General features: G+C 38.9%; 8 protein-coding genes across 8 annotated transcripts; 2 read left to right on the top strand and 6 right to left on the bottom strand. All coding sequences in view use genetic code 12, as the record gives it.

Moving 5' to 3' along the window:
* Window positions 1-36: 36 nt before the first annotated feature.
* Window positions 37-1,782, bottom strand: CORT_0B11450 (Str2 protein; the record flags this gene model as incomplete). The annotated part of the gene is made up of 1 exon (XM_003868230.1): window positions 37-1,782. The coding sequence occupies one exon, from the start codon at window positions 1,780-1,782 to the stop codon at window positions 37-39; it is 1,746 nt and encodes a 581-aa protein (XP_003868278.1).
* Window positions 1,783-2,030: 248 nt separating this feature from the next.
* Window positions 2,031-5,123, bottom strand: CORT_0B11440 (Hmg1 HMG-CoA reductase; the record flags this gene model as incomplete). Its single annotated transcript, XM_003868229.1, has 1 exon — window positions 2,031-5,123. One exon carries the CDS (start codon window positions 5,121-5,123, stop codon window positions 2,031-2,033), a length of 3,093 nt encoding a protein of 1,030 aa, XP_003868277.1.
* Window positions 5,124-5,660: 537 nt separating this feature from the next.
* Window positions 5,661-6,965, bottom strand: CORT_0B11430 (peptidyl-prolyl cis-trans isomerase; the record flags this gene model as incomplete). Its single annotated transcript, XM_003868228.1, has 1 exon — window positions 5,661-6,965. One exon carries the CDS (start codon window positions 6,963-6,965, stop codon window positions 5,661-5,663), a length of 1,305 nt encoding a protein of 434 aa, XP_003868276.1.
* Window positions 6,966-7,348: 383 nt separating this feature from the next.
* CORT_0B11420 (Rpl6 protein) lies at window positions 7,349-8,150 on the bottom strand (the record flags this gene model as incomplete). Its single annotated transcript, XM_003868227.1, has 2 exons — window positions 7,349-7,867; window positions 8,139-8,150. The coding sequence occupies 2 exons, from the start codon at window positions 8,148-8,150 to the stop codon at window positions 7,349-7,351; spliced, it is 531 nt and encodes a 176-aa protein (XP_003868275.1).
* Window positions 8,151-9,095: 945 nt separating this feature from the next.
* CORT_0B11410 (lipid-binding protein) lies at window positions 9,096-13,617 on the bottom strand (the record flags this gene model as incomplete). Its single annotated transcript, XM_003868226.1, has 2 exons — window positions 9,096-13,466; window positions 13,603-13,617. 2 exons carry the CDS (start codon window positions 13,615-13,617, stop codon window positions 9,096-9,098), a joined length of 4,386 nt encoding a protein of 1,461 aa, XP_003868274.1.
* Window positions 13,618-14,420: 803 nt separating this feature from the next.
* Window positions 14,421-15,191, bottom strand: CORT_0B11400 (Rps1 ribosomal protein 10 of the 40S subunit; the record flags this gene model as incomplete). The annotated part of the gene is made up of 1 exon (XM_003868225.1): window positions 14,421-15,191. The coding sequence occupies one exon, from the start codon at window positions 15,189-15,191 to the stop codon at window positions 14,421-14,423; it is 771 nt and encodes a 256-aa protein (XP_003868273.1).
* Window positions 15,192-15,715: 524 nt separating this feature from the next.
* On the top strand, window positions 15,716-16,372 carry CORT_0B11390 (Tem1 protein; the record flags this gene model as incomplete). Its single annotated transcript, XM_003868224.1, has 2 exons — window positions 15,716-15,744; window positions 15,805-16,372. The coding sequence occupies 2 exons, from the start codon at window positions 15,716-15,718 to the stop codon at window positions 16,370-16,372; spliced, it is 597 nt and encodes a 198-aa protein (XP_003868272.1).
* A 278-nt stretch (window positions 16,373-16,650) lies between these two features.
* CORT_0B11380 (Orc1 origin recognition complex large subunit) lies at window positions 16,651-18,972 on the top strand (the record flags this gene model as incomplete). Its single annotated transcript, XM_003868223.1, has 1 exon — window positions 16,651-18,972. The coding sequence occupies one exon, from the start codon at window positions 16,651-16,653 to the stop codon at window positions 18,970-18,972; it is 2,322 nt and encodes a 773-aa protein (XP_003868271.1).
* Between the last annotated feature and the right edge of the window lie 17 nt (window positions 18,973-18,989).

Here is an 18,989-nt window from a genome sequence, read left to right as displayed (position 1 = left end):
CGCTTTTATGTTTAATTAGTTAGATTCCCTATACAGCTATTCTAACGCCTTTTTGAACACCTCCAACAATTCATCTGGATCTTCCAATCCGATACTAACCCTAATCAAGTTTCTATCGACACCCCATTGAGCTATCTCATCCAACTCCTGGTAATGAGCGAGGATGGCATAAGGACAAGCCAACGTGAAATTCGTACCCAACGAAGGCCCTTTATAAAGATCTACATTGTTGAAGAAAGAGACAGCATCCTCGGGTTCATGAAACAAGAAAGAAACCAAGCCCCCATAACCCCCATTTTCGTTTTTGATTTCATCATAATACTTCTTCGAAGGCCCAATACTAGGATAGTATACCCGTGCTATTTTAGGATTTTTAACGAGTAAATCCACCACCTTCTCAGTGGTTGCATCAATAATACGAACACGATCAACAAAATCTCTTGAATTACGCTCTAACCACAAAGCATCCTCATCCCAAAACAAATCCTCATACTCTTCATCAAAAAATTGTTTCAATTTCAGATAGTATCTTGATGAAGGGTTTAAAATAAGGGAGCCAGCCAAGACATTTGAATCCCCAGAAAAAACTTTGGTCAATGACGATGCCACTATATCAGCATATGGCAAAACGTGAATATTTAAAAAGTTCCCCACTGTTTCATCGACAACAATAGCAAAACCAAATTTATCTCCTAACTCCTTTATCTTTTTCAAGTTGGGAGTCTTCAACAAAGGATTAGAAGGGCATTCACAAAACAACGCCATTATATTTAGTCCACCTTCCAACTCCTTTTCCAACTCGTCTAAAGATTTGTCGTCACCCATTCCCAAAAACTTGACACCAGGTCCAAATTTTTTCAAAATGCTTAAGGTATCAGTGTAAGGGAACCCAAAGCATACTGAAACATCTGGTGCTTCCGATATGTTCAACAATGAATAATGTGCAAAAAATATTGATGCCATTCCGGACGGACACAAATAAACGTCCGATGGGATCAAATGCTTTCCTCTTCTCAGACGCTCAATATCCTCCAAGCCATGGTCATTTTCCTTATCGACTTTTCCACAAATTCTTCTTTTCAATGCTCTTTTGGCTTCCTTTGCAAATTTGAAATCCAAAACACGTCCATATTTTTGTTCAATAAAGGTATTGAATTCCCTTTCGACTTCTTCATTCACTTGACTATCAGAGCTGCGGCCGCTAGCTCGAGAAGCAGTAATTGAGGGCGATCTTGACTGAATCTTTTGCGCTTGCAACGCTTGCTTCCAGTTACCTTTTAAACCGTAATGGTCTTTGTCATTCTCAAACAATTCCTTCAACACATATTCTCCCATTCGAGAACTGATAACTTCACCCGAATGCTGCCAATAATTCTTGGCCAATGGAAAAAAAGATTTTGGGAAAAAAACCACACCTATGTTAGTACCCACTTTAGTCAAACGCTCGTAATCATTTACTGGTTCACTTGTGCTCAATTGTAAAATTCTAACATGTACATTGCCCTCAGACTTATCTTTAATGAATTGACGGCATCTCTTTGCAACTTTGTAGCTTGGAAATACCAAACACGCTTCACCCTCACGACCATACTTTGCCTCGAGTTTGCGGCATAATTTTTGGATAATTTGATGAATAAAGAATCTAGGATACCCCGAGTTCATTTTACTGGTGACCCATTCCTCGCCCTCTTCGTAACCAACTGTGGCTTCCCAAGTAGGTAGTGTTACAGAAACTGCATGGGGGACATTTGGTATAGGAACTCCTACTTCTTGCGAGGGCATTGTTGTCGATAAAGATTGAAGTGATTTAATCTAGCTTTATTTTTGATTCCAATTTTTCTTTTTTTTTTACCAATTTATGACTCTTTCTAAGAACCACAGTTAGAGGGCCCACAAACTACTACATTATCTACCCTCATGATTTCTATATTTATTAAATAAAATTGGCGTATATTTACTTTTGAATGTCCAAACCCCAAACAGGACTGGATTATGCTATAAACCTAAATTAAAGCTCTCTGTCATCACACTCATGACTTTATACAAGTGACTGAACCCTCCTTTAATCGCTTCAAATCTGTCTCATTAACTTTTCCATTTGGTTTAGGACCGCTGTTGGCTGTAGTACTTGATGCACCCGCCCTATTATGCTGCATGTGGGACTGGACCAAGTGACCAGCCGCAAGGGCAGAACAAAGGGAAAGTTCTGCTGCCAATACCGCCGAAGCAACGATTTTGGCCAACTGCCTAGCATTGTCACCTGGATTAGTTGGATGTGGACCACGTACTCCCAACAAGTCCAACATTGCCCCCTGTGGTTCCAAAATGGTACCTCCTCCAATGGTACCAACTTCGATAGATGGCATACTGACCGATATCTGTAAATCTCCTGTGACTTTGTGCTTGTTCATTAATGTGATACAGTTGGAACTCTCAACATTCTGAGCTGGATCCTGACCACATGCTAGGTACACTGCCGTAACCAAATTTGATGCATGGGCATTGAATCCTCCAACAGATCCAGCCATAGCTGAACCCACCAAATTCTTACTTATATTCAACTCCACCAAGGCGTCAACATCAGATTTTAAGACCTTGGCAACAACGTCAGCCGGTATAGTGGCTTCAGCTACGATTGACTTACCTCTACCTTCAAGCCAGTTAATTGCTGCAGGTTTTTTATCAGAACAATAGTTTCCTGAAACTGATATGATCTCCATATCTTCATAACCACATTCTTCAACCATGTACTTCAAAGAGTGCTCAACACCTTTTGATATCATATTCATACCCATGGCATCACCAGTTGTAGTTCTGAAACGAATAAATAAAAGACAGCCAGCCAAAGCTGTTTGGATATGCTGTAAACGAGCAAACCTGGAAGTTGAGTTGAATGCTTTTTTGATTGTTTTCTGACCTTCCTCGGAGTCAATCCATAATTTAGCAGCCCCTGCTCTAGCAAGCGTTGGAAATTTAACACATGGGCCTCGTGTCATTCCATCCTTGGTCAACACTGTTTCTACACCACCGCCGGCATTGATAGCTTTACAACCACGCATAGTAGAAGCTACTAGACATCCTTCAGTTGTTGCCATTGGAATATGGTATGGCTTTCCATCAATGATCAATGGACCCGCAACGCCAACAGGGATTGGCATGTAACCAATAACATTCTCACAGCAAGCACCAAATACTCTATCATAGTCGTAATGCGCATAAGGCAAACGATTAGTTTCCAACACAGGGGCATTTGCCAATTTAGCAATTGCTTTACGACGCACAACAACCGCCCTTTTGTTACTTGCTAATTGTTTCTCCAATGCATATAGTGGGAGTTTTCCTTCCACTACCAAGGACGTAACTTCTTCATTATTCAAAGTTTTCACATTACCCTCTTTTAACACTTTCACACACTCCTCGAGCGATAACTGAGTAGTAGTGGCGGCAGTATCCTCTTCTTCATCCGATTCTTCGATATCACCCACTGTAGTGGTAACGGGTTCAGATACCGACGCACGGATCTGTGGACGTGACATTTCTTTATCAAGTAACTTGTATGTGGCACTGACTTGGTATCTTGCAGCATTAAGGAAATATATATTGGTAACCAAAGATACCCCAAAACAAAATGCCATTACTTTGGACAACAATCTATCTTGTATAGCGATACTTACTTTGCTCAAAATCATATAAACAAAGTCCTCAACCTGAGCAAGAAATCCCGAAGGCATGTAAAATCTAGTTGGTAAGATCGTCAACACCGTTCCAAACTTGCCAATTTGGATCTCGCTAGACAAAGATTCTGTTATAGCTGGAGCTGCTCCCAAGATAGAACCAAACGTATTGAAATCAATACCAGCATCTGATGTATTGTACAACCATGAGCTTCCCAACCAAAATACATGGAATGCAATAAATCCCAAACTCATGGCAACCTTGAATGAAAGAATTGAGTAATCTTTTGACGAAAAGAAATTGGTTTCGTTTGGGTATTCAATTGATGATGATTGTTCTGCAACTCTTGCTGCAACCAATGATGAGACCCCATCCTCCTCCAAGGCATCCTTTAAATCATCTGTTCTTCGAGCTCTGTTGATTTCAATCTTTAAACCTAATATTGCCGAGAAGAAAGTGTAGACTAAAATCAAATCAAACGTCAAAATTAACGAGGCAAGGATGCAAAAGTTTCGCAACCCGGTAAGGTGATTTCCGTACGCAGCACATGCAAGCATTGCCCCAATGACAACTAAGTGGTCGCGGAGCATGCTCAAAGTGTGTGACGACACGGCTTGGGAAACAATATTCGGAACGTCATCTGGAGATACAGTCGATGACTTCAGAATCAATCCGGCAATGGAAACCTTATGCTTGAATCCAATTATCGCAACAAGAAATGGAATTCCTTCTGAAAGACTCAAAAATGATACCTTAGTTTGTAGAATCTTGTTTGAGACCACCAATGCAAATAAAAATGCAAACGTTGATGAAACTAGTGTCGAAAATGCTAACCAGAATTTGGAGCCAATTTGTCTCATGTCGTAAAACACTTTTATCAAAGTGTACCACATTGCTAAGTAAGCCACAAAAATCAACACAACATCAAACCTGTCTGCCTTTTTTATAGACTCTTGAACCTTGAAAATCAAGTATTTTAAACTATCATAAAATCGAGCGATTTTGTGATCGTTTCTAGCCTTCCACTGGATGCCATCGTTGTCTATTTTGTTCGTGTTCAATAAAACGCTTTCCACTTTATTTGAATCCACCAAAAGGACTTGCTCATTCCCACTAATTATAATCGAATCTGGTACTTTTGGAATCGAGTCGTGAAACCTTCTAAACCTCAATGGTATTAAAGTTATGTGACTTGCACTTTGGTACTTGGTTTCCATCTCTTCTGTAGATACAGGTATCCAATCCTTCAATTTCAGCCCAGATCCTGCAGCATGGTAATAACTGAGTCCATTCTCATTCGTTATTGAGGATAAATCAGGAACATAATCATCGATGATTGACAAGTATGCAATTGAGGCTAACAATGCCGGTACAACGATGAAATGAATAGGTTTATGAGCTGCAGTCTTTGCCAAGTCTCCTGTGACCTGTTGTAAAAAACTGAGCATGTCGTTCTGCTTAAGCACTAACCTTCTTATTCACTTTGGATTTTTCAATGTGGGTCTTCTTCCCAACAAATTAACAAAGTTTACTTTTTTTTTTCCCTTTTTTTCACTGCGCTAGATACGTGTCTGTCAATAAACTCCTCGTTTAGGTAGTTGAGATTATGATGCAGACAGGGAACTGTTTTAACTGTAATACCGAATGAGCAACAGTCGATATGATTAGTATAACAATGGACTGAAATCCTTTATTGCTCGTGTGTATTTCAGAAAGGAGGTTTTGGCTTCTAAAAGTGACGGGCGGACCAAGTGCTCGTATAGTATCAATAAGCGCAGTTGACAAACTGAGGGGAACGTGTAATCTAACTAACTAGCAATGGTTATATTGTAGCAAATAAAATATAGCAAAATGGGAGGAGTCAAATGTTCTTCACCGTTGTTAAAGAAAAAGGTAGTTGAAGGCAATGAATATTTAAACATAACAAAATCACATAGTAATATAAGAACAAGATATATTAAACTTATCTAGTATATACGATATGTCTACTTTAAAGAAACTAATTTTATATCAAAAGTCAACTCGGAGTTGGCTGGGATTCCTGGCAAGGCTTGAGATCCATATCCCATCTTGGCTGGAATAATGACTCTCCTTTCACCTCCAACACTCATACCTGTAACTCCAAGATCAAATCCTTTGATACACTCACCTTTACCCAATTTAAAGCTGAATGGTTTGCCTGAAGTGTTTTTGTCGAACACCTTACCATTTTTCAACTTACCAATGTATCTGATACCAACCTTGTTTCCGGACTTTGCAGTTGGACCAGAGCCAACTTTTCTGTCCTCAGTTATGACACCTCCTAACAATGTCTTTGTTGGGTACTTCTTATCTTTGGAAGCTTTATCTGACTCTGCACTCTTTTTCTCCTTCTTGTCTTTGGCCAAGGTGGATCCCGTAGGGCCCTGCTCTAATTCTTCAGAAAATTGGACAGACTTTTTTTCTTCCTTCTTTGCAGCATTCTTTTTGGCCTTCTTGGATTTTTTTGATTCCTCTTCAGATGCTGCTCTTTTTTTATTAGTTTGTTCACCATTTGCCTTTGCTTCTTCTTCATCCTTTATTTCTTGTATTTTTCCAGGCTCTGCTGATTCCTCTCTGTCATATTCATCATCTTCATCATCTTCATCATCTTCATCCTCATCGTAAGCTTCGTTGAAGTCAATTCCATGAATGATTTCATCTTCATCTGGTGACAAGTCATATTCGTCATCGTATTCACCGTATTCTTCTTCATCTTCATCACTTTCATCAGCCGGGTGCTCAATATAGTTACCAGTCAAGTGAATTGGGTAAGAACCGGTGACAACAAAGTAAACCTCCTCATCCGGAGTGATTGTAAGATCAAGTGTTTGTTGGTATTGGTGTTTTGGGGACAAAGTACAAACAACAAATTCAGCAATGTCATCGTCTAAATCGTCCTCATCGTCCCCATCGCTCTCCTCTTCATCATCTTCTTCTTCCTCATCCTCGTCATCCTCTTCGACTTTTTCGTCAACCTCTATGTCATTTTTTGAACCATTCGATTTTACAGTAACCTCTTCTTCTTCATCTAATTCATCTTCCTCATCTTCCTCGTCATAGTCATCTTCTTCGTCTTCTTCGTCCTCATCAAATGCTGCCTTTTTCAAAATTCTCAAGGTAGAAGGTTCTGCTTTATCATCTTCTGCCTCTGGGTCCAATGAGGCCAAAGTAAGCCTAATGGTTACGGGAAAGTCCTCCTCAATGGCAGGAAGTGGTTGGAATGGCTTAAGGGCCAAGTTATAAGTAGCAATAGGTGTTAATTGTGACATGGCTGTCTATCTAATTGAATGCTCTTTTAGCGATGGGATGTTTTTTTTTGCAATGTAATTTTCTGCGATGGAGATTTAATTTTAAGTGATGCGATGGAAATTCATAGAAGTCTCGTTCCTATTATTTCAACTAGTATTCACGTGGCCCCACCAAAACATCCCCCCAGTGTAAAGGCCACCTTTGACAACAATAATCTACACAATTCAAAGAGAATTCAACTCTATAGGTTGCTACACATAAAACATTACATTAAATGAATCCGTTTATTGGATAAATTGTAACTAAAATACAGTATTTCCAATTATGGCCTCTATACAAGTTTCATCTGATAAAATGTATACAGCCCATGATACCCTACCTTCATAACCCCGTGTAAGTATATTTAAAATTTCAACAAGTGTGGTCTGTCACCGTTCTTTAATGAGAAAGAAGCGGCCAAGTATTGTTTCAACAATGGGGTCTTCTTGATTTCTGACAATAAAGCAGCATCAACAGTCTTTTGGTCAGCAACTCTTTCGGACTTAATTTCCTTCTTGGCTGGAGCTTCTTCAAAGAATTCAGCTTCTGATTTCTTGGATTTTGGTTTTTGTTCTCTAGCAAAGTATTCAACGTTGAATTTAGAAACATCGACACCTTCAACGTTTACCTTGGTGGAAGTAGCAATAACGTATCTAGCGTTAACTCTTCTCAATGGGACACCGTTAACTTTGAATGGGCCTGAGACCAACAAAGTGTTGTCTTCCAAGTTCTTCAAGTATACGACTCTCTTACCTCTGAATCTTCCGGCCAACAAGATTAAAACGGTACCTGGAACTAATGAGGCACGCAATTTTTGTGGACGAGAAGTCTTTCTAGTTTGCTTTGGGACGGCAGCGTCTTGAGATTGATACCACTTTGGTGCCTAAAAAATTGTTAGTATACGGATTCGATGATGGTTGGAGACCTTTGTGTCTACTGTGTGAAAGTAAAATAAATTCTATTAAATCATCTTGTTATGTCCTTTTGGTGTTACATGGTTGCCATGAATAAATATCCACTTCCAGTTGAAGTTTCTTGAAAAGTGATGTGGTTATCTGAATTCCCTCACGATTGTACGCATCAGTTTATTGATGCTTCCCCCAGTTGGCATTTCCAAAAGTCTCCATTGCTTATCTTCCTTTTGATAGACATACTGCTGAACTCATTTTTGATCTTGATGAATGTTTGATATTGGGAAACACTATGGTGAATATTCTAAAATTTTTTTTTTCTTCTGGTAAGTGATAAACTTTTGGTGAAAAAAAAAAAAAAAATATGTTGAATGAGTGTGCAGTAGAGGATCGTAAATTAGTCGAACTGGTCTAGAAGGTCAAGGGGAGAAAAAGCGATTCTTGGGGCGAGCTTCGGGCGAGAGAATGAATATTTTCGCATTATGGCGCGCATAGCTAGATTAAGAAAAAAAGGTAATTTTTGTTTGTGTAACGAAAAATTATTGTCATGTGTCGTTTAGGGTTAAGCCCTAAGTTTAAATTTCGCAACCATTCAATAAAAGGTGCTACCGACTTGCAAGGAGAGTTAGTAATGTGGTTATAAACAACATCCAAGAGTGGGGGGTAAACGTGAGCACACTTCTGCAGAGAATGAGTTCAATGAGGTAGTGTCTGCTACATTATTGTAGATAGGATTTATAGTTAGTTCGAATTAAACTTTCCTTTTGAGAAAACCTCTCTTGTAACAGTATAATAGCCACTGCCATACAAGTTGAAGTGCTGGTTTATATCTCTCTACGAACCAATTCCGATGGTAATACAATTTTAATTAATAAAGTATTGTTTTTGTCCAAACTCCATTCTAGTTCAATTCAAGATCTATACCAGATTATACAAATTTGGCACAAATCTTGCACAAAATTCTAAAAGTTTCGTAAAGTTAATTTACTCAATGAAAGCATCCTATTTACCAAACTCTTTCCCCAAATGGAGACTATGGTTCCACTAGCTTCGCCCATATTGAAACCGATCACGTGAAATATATAAATAATCACCTTCCTCATTCATTGGTCAGTTTCATTTCAGAGACCTCCGCACCTACATCAATAAATTAAAACAATAACAAAATTAATAAACACGTACACACACAAACACCACCAACTAAGTGAAGTACTTCAAATTGATAACAATCTCACCATGACCAGTAGGAATTGGTATGTTCTCGTTAACATTGATGTAATGACTCAAATTGACCACCGCTTCGGCTACAGTCTCACTCTTTCCGAAAGTATGTGGCTGTCTTACAGTGAGGATCAACTGCCCTGTAGGGGCAGATTTGAAAGGTACACTTTCACTCCATTTGTAAGAATTTGTACTCTTATCATGTTTAGCACTCCTGGTTTTGAGCAATGCTTTCTCCTTAGTTGTTGTTTTCAACACAGCCTTGACATCCAATGTTGGATTAGAGTAGCCCCTGGCCTCCACAATTGTGAGTCTACCAGGGATGGCATCTTCGCCGTGTACACTGGCAGCAAAACTTGAAGCTTCTGTTGCACTACTAACGTTCCTATTATGTCCAAGGATAGGCTTTTGTGGTGGAGGTAATGGTTCCTCACGAATGTTTGGTGCGGCAATAACACTAGATATCTCAGCGTCTTGAGCTTCTCTGAATTCCTTTTCTTCCTCTGGAATGTCTTCTTCACCACCTTCCTCCTGACCTTCGCCATTTTCTTGCTTCTGTTGCGTTGATTTATCGCTCTTGACTCCGCTTCGTTCACTGCCTGTGGTATGACTAGGAGCAACAGACCTATCATCATCGGCTTTACTAGCCAGATCATCATCCTTCTTTGATTTTCTCTTACCTCTGAGTCCTTTGAAGAACTTGTCACCTTTGCTTATTGCATCAGCACCAGCACCGAGTCCTGTACCAACAGCTCCAGTAGCAAAATCAGTGACATTGCCAACTGCCTTCATCGAAGTTTGATGTACCATACTAAGATCAACAGGAATAGCTTCCTTTGATTCAACGGGTGGTCTAACATATTCAGGGAAGAACGTAGCTCTCAAGTCAAGTGTTCCTTGTGTATCCAAATTAACTGTGAACGGTGTGGTTGTCAATGCAGGAATGCTGGACAAATCGAGATTTGCTATACCCAATAATTCCAAGTCATGCGTAAGATCCCAATCGTACACTTCAAGAAGCAACACTTGTCTAGATCTCGAAATCATTGGGAAATCGACTGCCTCATTCCAAAGTGGGTCCAAAGTCCTACGTTTCTTGTCAGTTTTGAAAATCTCAACCCCATCCAATTTGACCATACACAAAGGATCTGATTTACCATTGGAGTCAACTGATGGTATATTCTTGGCTCCAATAATTTCCAATTTGCAAATACCGACATCCAAGATAGTATCCAATGGTGCCAACTTAGCAATTGATGGTATATATTCGAGTTGGACTTCGATAGTATCCTTTGGTCCAAGATGAAGAGTGATTGGCTTTTTAAACGACTTTTCATAAAGATCAATTGTATCAAAGGTTTGCTCAACTAAAATATCTTTTTGATGGGTCACCTCCACCTTCTTAGTGATTCTGAAAATCAATTTGGAATTGGGTAAATCTCTGATAAATGTTTCCCCAATTGACTTGGTAGCTAACCTTCTGTTTTCAACCTTTGGTGACACACCTGAAGGATAAGCATGTTCGTCAAAAATAGTTTGCACGTACACATCATTTTTATGGAACTTTCCACCAAGAAGATGTACTGCCATATCCCCAGCCCTGTATTTAACAGCATCAGCCAATTTAAGTTTAATCTTCGGAGGCTCAGCCATTGCATCTTCCTCGGTTTCGATCCATTCGTACTCACCAGGGTTCTTTTTAAATGTCTCTTCATCCTTCTTGTACTGTTCCTCTTCTCGCTTCTCCTTCAATCTTTTCTGCTCCTCATATGCATCCAAATTGTGCAATTCAGATAGAGAATAAGCATTGATGGTTGGGAAAAAGGAAACAGAATAGAAGAGAGTTCCACATGGTTCTCCTTCAAACAAAACGGGCTGCTCAATGATTTCATCTGCACCATCGTAACCAAGATAGTAACCTTCATCATTCTTTCGTAAAAAGTCAGCAGCATTAATTGCGGCGGTACCCAATGATCTATCCTTACCTTCTGGTTCAGCATCCATGATCTCCAACAAGTAGTGCAGGTGGGGGTTTAGTACCGGCAAAAAGTAAACTGCATTCCATTGAGGATTGACTGTTTCAGCAAAGGTCACTGTTTTACCTCTCAACTTACCATTCATAATCAACCTCACGTATGGATCAACATATCCAACAGATTCTAAATTCTTCAATCCTTTGGCTCCTCTCAAGTGGATTCTGATACCACCAACAGGAGCAGGGGTAATCACCTTGGAGCTGGTATCCTCATCAACCGCCAAAGGTTTCCAGCCTGCACTAACACGAATCTGAGGAGGGGGCAAATTTTCAGAAAGGGCAGGGCATGTAATCCACAGTTGTCCCCTTCCACTTTCAAACACAAGGTCTTGCAAATTTGCTTCCAAATTGGCAACGATACCATTATCGACAGTGTCACGTACAAGAACTTGAATGGAAGTTTCAGTCTGTTGAGTAATTAAACTTTCAAATGATTGCTCCCACGATGGTTCATTAGTTTGTCTCAATTTACGGCATGTCTTCACCAATTCGTTGTTAACATAGATCTCTGCATATGGATTCAACAAACCAATGACAGATTTTGAAATATCTAAATCTCTTGCCTCATGTAAGGTAATCTTCATTATACCAACCTCAGAATCAGTAATAACCTCCTTAGTACCGTCGTCAAGCTCCATTGGTTGCATCGTTGGAAAATACTTCATATCCAATTCTAACTTTCCAACAACTTTTCCCCCTTCCATGATGTTCTTAACAATACCTACTTGATTCTCTTCTTGTAAGAATTCTCCCATTGGGAACTCACAGTTACCAATCAACTGATCATCTGCTTGATCCTCTAACAAGTGGAACACGTTAAAGTTGAAGAAGTTACCCTCTAATTGGTTGACCAATATGTATTTGTGTTCCAAGAACACTGGATCATTAACCTGCTTCTTAACCTTAGTTCTCTCGTCAATATCACCATTGTTAGAAACCTTGATTTGTACATATGGGTTGATGCTATTGGCTTTGGTGGTTTGTCCTGTTTTTAAATTCTTGCATGACTTGATGTATACAGCAACAACACCTATGGAGTCGTTAGATTGACCTTCCAATAGTTCTTCGACATTGATATCAAGTGAGTTTGGAGCATAAAGCATAGGTCTCAAGGTAGAGTGGATAATACCATTCACGAATTTGGACAACCCTGGGATAAATGACATAATGTCGAGACCCAAAGTATCACCTCCAATAGGCTTCAAAACATAATCAATATTTGGTGGTTCCAAAAATTGAATAGAAACAATCTTAACATGAGGAAAATTTAACGAAAGCTTCAATTTAACCTTCATTCTACCAGTAAACGTCATATCCTCAACCAAAATGGGCAAAGACTTTGAAATAAATGCTTTACCAACAGTGACACCTAGAGCAACTTTTGGGTCAATCTTTCTCTTGATTTCATTCTTAGTCATGTCATCAGTATCATTTGGAGCAAAGGAGAATGCCCAATCCATTTCAATAACATCGTGGCGACTTTGTGGATATGACTTTATTGAGTCAACACGAGGAGCTTTAGAACCCAATGTAAATTCATCCAACGACAATTTTTCAATACCGAATCCAGGTGCCTGATCTTTAAGGATCTCATTGGCTTGGAACATGACTTGTTCAGATAAAGCAGGCATGTAGATAACCCAAAATTTATCTAAAAACGAGTTCATCCATTCCATAGTTTCTAATTGGTTAACTAGCCTATTGTCAGCCTTAACTCTCTTCATGTCGTCTCTAATATTACGATTGAACCTTCTGAATTCTCCACGATAGATTGAATTTGTAAATAACAAAACAAGTCCCAATGATAATATTCCTCCTCCTAACCTGGCAACCAACCATGCAAAAAGGCATGTTCCCAACATAAGAGATGTATTCCAATACCAATCACCATAAAAGTGGTCAATTATATATCCTTCAACTGTTTTGGCATTCTTCAACAACTTCTTCTTGTCTGTGTCCACATCGACATCCCAACCTCCGACTCTTTGCCAAGAGAATGTTAATTGATCTCTTACATGAACCTTTCCATGAGGGTGTTGCGATGGGATGGGCTTTGGCTGAGTAGATGCCGAATTTACTTGCTGTTCTGGCCCTGTTTGCACTTTCTTATTGTACTCCTTGACGTCATCTTTATTTCCGCCAAAACCGGGATGATAATCATTTTCAGTATTGCCATACTTTTCTTTCGAGCTTTTGGAATCCCCTCCAGGGTGACCTTTTTTGTTGATACTCTTCTTTTGCTCAGCGAATTGGTCTTTGCCAGTTTGTTCACCAGCAAATGCAGGCTCACCATTCTTTACAGGGTCAGTACGATCCTGTTGCAAGTTAGTATAAGTGTCTTGTGTTGTACTTTTCACTGTACATTGCGAATTGGTTGCAATGGCAAGACTGGTCCAACTTTTGATCAAACGTGCCTTCATAGTGATTGCGACGAAGATATGTTATACATACTTGACTTTGGATCATAATAGTCGTAAGCCAAACTTGTAGTTAATTGAGTGAAAGGAGTTAATTGCTGAGTAGATCCTGATAGAAAAATAGGTAGTTTGAGGTTGTAAAGTATCCTTTGGTTACGTTCAATAAGAAGTTAAAAATTCAGAGGAACAAGAAGAAAGGATGAAATTCCAATTTTATTGTGTGTAGGGGTGATTTTTGTGTATAATTTAATACAATAGAAAGTGAGGATTTTGTTAGTTTTGCTATACCTATTAAACTTCATTGATAATGCTAAAAAACGAGCAGAACACTCAAATGAAAGGAGCTGTATAGTCTGCGAGTAAACGGCCTGGTATGTAGAGCAAGTGCAACACTTGTAGTTAGCTGAAAAGCTTGTACTTCCAAATAGTGACCTCGGATTGGGCTTGCAAAGCCATGGACTTCGTGTTTGTGTTAGTTTTGGATTATTGCTACCGCAAAAACGTCATTGAAAACGTATATGCAAGATAATTGTCGTAAAGTATATCTACGACATTGACCATCACGACATTCACTCACTGTACCAACTACACTTACGATGAACTCAAAACAGATATATGCAAGAGTAAGTTACTCATACATTTGATCAAAGTGAGGAGATCTTTTCATTACTAGTATCGTCTTTTGAGGCTCTGTTCTTTGTCACTACCTGGAGTTTAACTTCAACAATTCAATATCTACACCAGTCTTTTCTACAATCACTCTTAATGAAACCCTTTCGTATATATATTTAAAAATTAGGTAGTTACAAATTAAGAAAACAGCTGAAATGCTATATGCTCATGTTCACCGCTTTAAACTGATTCCAAAACAACATCCTTGAAACCACCTGAAACCTTCTTACCTTTCTCTTCAGTTGAACCTTCACCGTGTAAAGCCAACAATGAACCCAAATCGAATTTTGGTTGTTTCAATAATTTGACTTTTCTGATGTGAACATTTTGCAATGGGAAGATGGTTTGGGTTGATTTTTCAATTTCACGACCAATAACTTCTGGAATCAATTTGGAGGTCAATTGAGCCAAAGTACAGTTGGAAACTTCTCTTTGCATGATTTCAATCATCTTTTTTCTGATTTCTCTTAATTTAGATGATTGAGCGTAAGTGGTCTTTTTGATTTGGTTTGGTTGTCTCTTGGTGAAGGCAATGGCAAATACTCTCAAAACGTAGTCATCAGCAGTCTTGACAGTGACGTTGGCTTCAACCAATGATTGCCATTTTCTAACCAATGATCTTATTTTGTCTGAAGTAAAGTCCAAACCATGGAAGTTGGTCAACAAATTTTTACCTTGAACTTCATCAACTCTCAATTTGATCTTTCTGTAAGAGTGGTCTTCAGAACCTTGTAAATCGGCTAAACAGACTTCGAAAACCCTTCCTTTCAATCCATCGGCAGCATTTTTCAAACCAGTGGATCTGTTGATTAAAGTCTTACCAACATTTCTGTTTTCAAAAGTGGTTGGAGCTTTGATGTCAAACCAATCTTTTCTGGTGAATGGGTCTACGACCTTCTTTTTCAATCCCTTCTTTCCTTTAGAAAGTCTCTTATTTTTACCTACTGCCATGTTTTAATGCTTTCAGTTTGTTGAAGATAATGAAAGGAAAAACTTGAAAAATTAATTTTTGTAGGTTTCAGTATTAAAATTTTTTTTTCTCCCACTCACACTCTCTCTGTGTGAGAGGAGTAGTGTACTAGTGTACTCTGTACTATGTGATTATATAATAAACACACTACGTATTAAGTAATATATTAGTTAAGGTAGCAGCAGAACAAATTCTTCAAATAAGACAATGCTTTTCTGCGCTACCTAACAATTATGTGAGTGAAAAACAAGAAATCATATCTTCACTATACACGTGCTAAATGAATTATTAGGGCTTTAGCCTTTTGGTCGTGTGCTTTACACAAAAGGTAAACAACTCTGTTTCGATTTTGGGTCAACTTTGGAGATTAGCGTGATAACCAGCTTCAAGGACGCATCTCAAACAACAACAACAACACAATCACCTTTGGAAAATCACCACCACTTCTTAAATACATACACCCAACGCTCGCATTTATATCACCTGCACATTCATTCAGTTCCCAATGGACGAGGAACAAGACCAAAACAACCAGTATGTTGTTCATCCACGGTTATTTGAACAAACGATCTCATACTAACTATTACCCAATAGAGTCGCATTGAAAATAGGCTTAATTGGAGATTCCCAAATAGGTAAAACTTCGTTAATGGTGAAATATGTCGAGGGTTCCTTTGATGAAGATTATATACAAACACTTGGTGTCAATTTCATGGATAAACGAATACAAATAAGAAATACCACAATCATGTTTTCCATATGGGATCTTGGAGGGCAAAAAGAATTTATCAATATGCTACCGCTAGTCTCAAATGATGCGGTTGCAATTTTATTTATGTTTGATCTCACACGAAAATCGACTCTTAATTCAATTAAAGAATGGTATCGACAAGTAAGGGGGTTCAATAAGACGGCCATTCCGTTCCTCATTGGCACAAAATATGATCAATTTATAGATTTATCATTTCAAGACCAAATTGAAATCACACAACAAGCTAAAAAGTTCGGAGCAGCAATGAAGGCGCCTGTTATTTTCTGCTCAACCAGTCATTCAATAAACGTACAGAAAATTTTTAAGATTATCTTATCAAAAGCATTTGATTTGAAGTTGAATTTGGATGAAATTGTCAATGTGGGAGAGCCTATATTGATTTTCAAATAAAGCTAGACTGGGGAAGACATGTGTCTTTCTCCAACTGTTAACGATATAACGAAATTAGTTCATTTCTATAACGTCCCGTGAAGAGGCACCATAATATAATATACTTTCAAACGAAGCCGTTATCTCTGATTTGTATTTACTATAAAAATTACATGACTGTGAAGCGTCCCTAATCATCTAGATAATACGTGCATATTATTTTTTTTGGCTTTCTAGAAAATATCAAGCCGCACAAGAGTTGTTTTGAGCCTCTTCCACCTGTGAACTCTCGAGGACCTATGGCACTCGAATATAAAGGATGGGAGCTCGTCTTTAGCTCTGAAATAGAAGATAAACCCAATTCATCTTCTCAAAGTTCACATCCAAGGAGAACCAATCGCAGGACCAAATCGGGCTCAGCACGAGCATCATCAGATAGTCTCATTTTAAGACGTAAAGCTGATCAATTCCAAGTGAAAACGGGAGACACAATTTTTGTCACCGCTGAGGGCGGGTCCAACATTGCATTGATTAAAGATATACGATTTGGCATCAACGACTTTGTTGAAATATTTGTCATCTGGTTTAGTCAACGAGATGAAATTAAGGCTATTCCTGAAAATATTAAAATCATTGATAGGGAGGTATTGCTTATTCCTTACCAGGATGAAATTGAACTCGAACAGATAGGCGAACATGTTCAGGTTTTATCAGAAATGGATTATGAAAAACGTGATAAATCTCAACATGAGGGGAAACAGATATTCATGTGCCGTAGGGCAACAAACGAGCAGGGAAAGTTTTCCGAGATATTCGATTACAATGAACTTATGCAACAATTTATTGAAAATACGGACCATTTTCAGGATACGTTAAAGAAGATTGTATTCAATCCAGGCCTGCTAAAGAAACAAGAGAAGGAAAGTCAACAGGGGATAGGAGGGAGAGGAAGGGCAAGGGGAAAGCCGAAGGTTTCTGAAAAGAATGAAGAACAAACCAAGACGCATGCGCCTGCAAAAGCTACTGTTGAAGAATCTGAAAGTTCAACATCTTCACTGGGTGGTGAAAGCGGTAGTGAGGACTATGAAGATTCCGAAGATGAAAAAGTCTCTTCTAGAAATCGAAAGCGCAGAAGAGTCATCACTCCGTCACCAAGAAAACAAAAAGTTGCATCTTCATTGACCCCAAATAAATCACTGTCACCTACAAAATTGACCCGTTCTGTCGATTCGGAAATTGAAAGTATCTACTCAGTGGTTACGCCTCGTAAAAAAATCAGAGTCATGCAAGACCAAAGCCGGCTACCCTCATTTACATCACCTTCCAAAAGGCCACCCGAAGGTACACTTGACCCAACTTCTGAAGCTTTTAGAGAGGTTAAGGAAAAGCTACATACGTCTCAACGCTTGAATGCACTTCCTGGTAGAGAGGATGAGTTTCTGATGATTTACGCCAGTTTGGAAAGTGCGATAAATGAAGGAACGGGCTGTTGCATATACGTCAGTGGTGTTCCTGGAATGGGGAAAACAGCCACCATAAAAGATGTCATTCAACAAATGACTAACTTAACCGAAGAAGGCTATGTAAAACCGTTCAACTTTTTAGAAATCAATGGTTTGAAATTGCTTTCACCAACAGTCGCATATAGTATGTTATGGGAGTATATAACTGGTGGAGATCGAGTGGTTGACTCCAACGCAGCCATTTTATTAGAAGAATATTTTATGAGAAGGGACGATAAGAGAAAACCTTTGGTGGTTATGATGGACGAATTGGACCAGATAGCTCAAAAGAAGCAGAATGTCATGTACAATTTTTTCAATTGGCCTACGTACGCTACTTCGAAACTTATCGTTATAGCTGTTGCAAACACTATGGATTTGCCAGAGAGGGTACTTGCTAATAAAATATCATCGAGAATGGGTCTCCGAAGAATTCAGTTCAAGGGGTATACATATCAGCAATTGGGCGCAATAATTCAGCACAGACTAGACATGTTGACAAAAACCAGTCGACATAAGGTGGAGATCAGTGCTGACGCCATTGGATTTGCATCACGAAAAGTAGCTAGTGTTAGTGGTGATGCTAGGCGTGCTTTAACAATCTGTCGTAGAGCAGTTGAGCTTGCTGAGAGACAATATTTGGAGAACAATGACCCAAAGGGGGACGCATGCCAAGTATTGATTTCTCACATATCTCAAGCAATCGGTGAGAGTGTCAACTCGCCACTAGCAAAATACTTAAACACCTTACCATTTGCAGCTAAACTTTTCCTTGCAGCACTATTAAGAAGAACAAGGCGAAGTGGTTTTGCAGAAAATTCAGTGGGCGATATCATCGACGAGATGAAGAACTCGATGGCCATGTTTACAACTTCCAATCCGTTCGTGACAGATTCATCGATGTTTGATTTGTTGTATACGGATAAAATTGGCGATAAAGTACAAGTTAATATTAGAGTTCACAATTTTGAATTTGTCTTGAACTCCTTGGTGGAAGCAGGAATAATTACCCAACAAAATTTCTCAAGTGAAAGAAGGAGAATGGTGTTATTGAACATTAGCGAAGAGGAAGTGGTTTCTGTGTTGAAAAAGGATCATGAGGTATTACAATTTTTGTAAATTATAATTAAATACAT

Source organism: Candida orthopsilosis (assembly GCF_000315875.1).
Source record: "Candida orthopsilosis Co 90-125, chromosome 2 draft sequence".
NCBI classification, from domain to species: domain Eukaryota; kingdom Fungi; phylum Ascomycota; class Pichiomycetes; order Serinales; family Debaryomycetaceae; genus Lodderomyces; species Lodderomyces orthopsilosis.
This window is presented reverse-complemented; position numbering and strand designations above follow the sequence as displayed.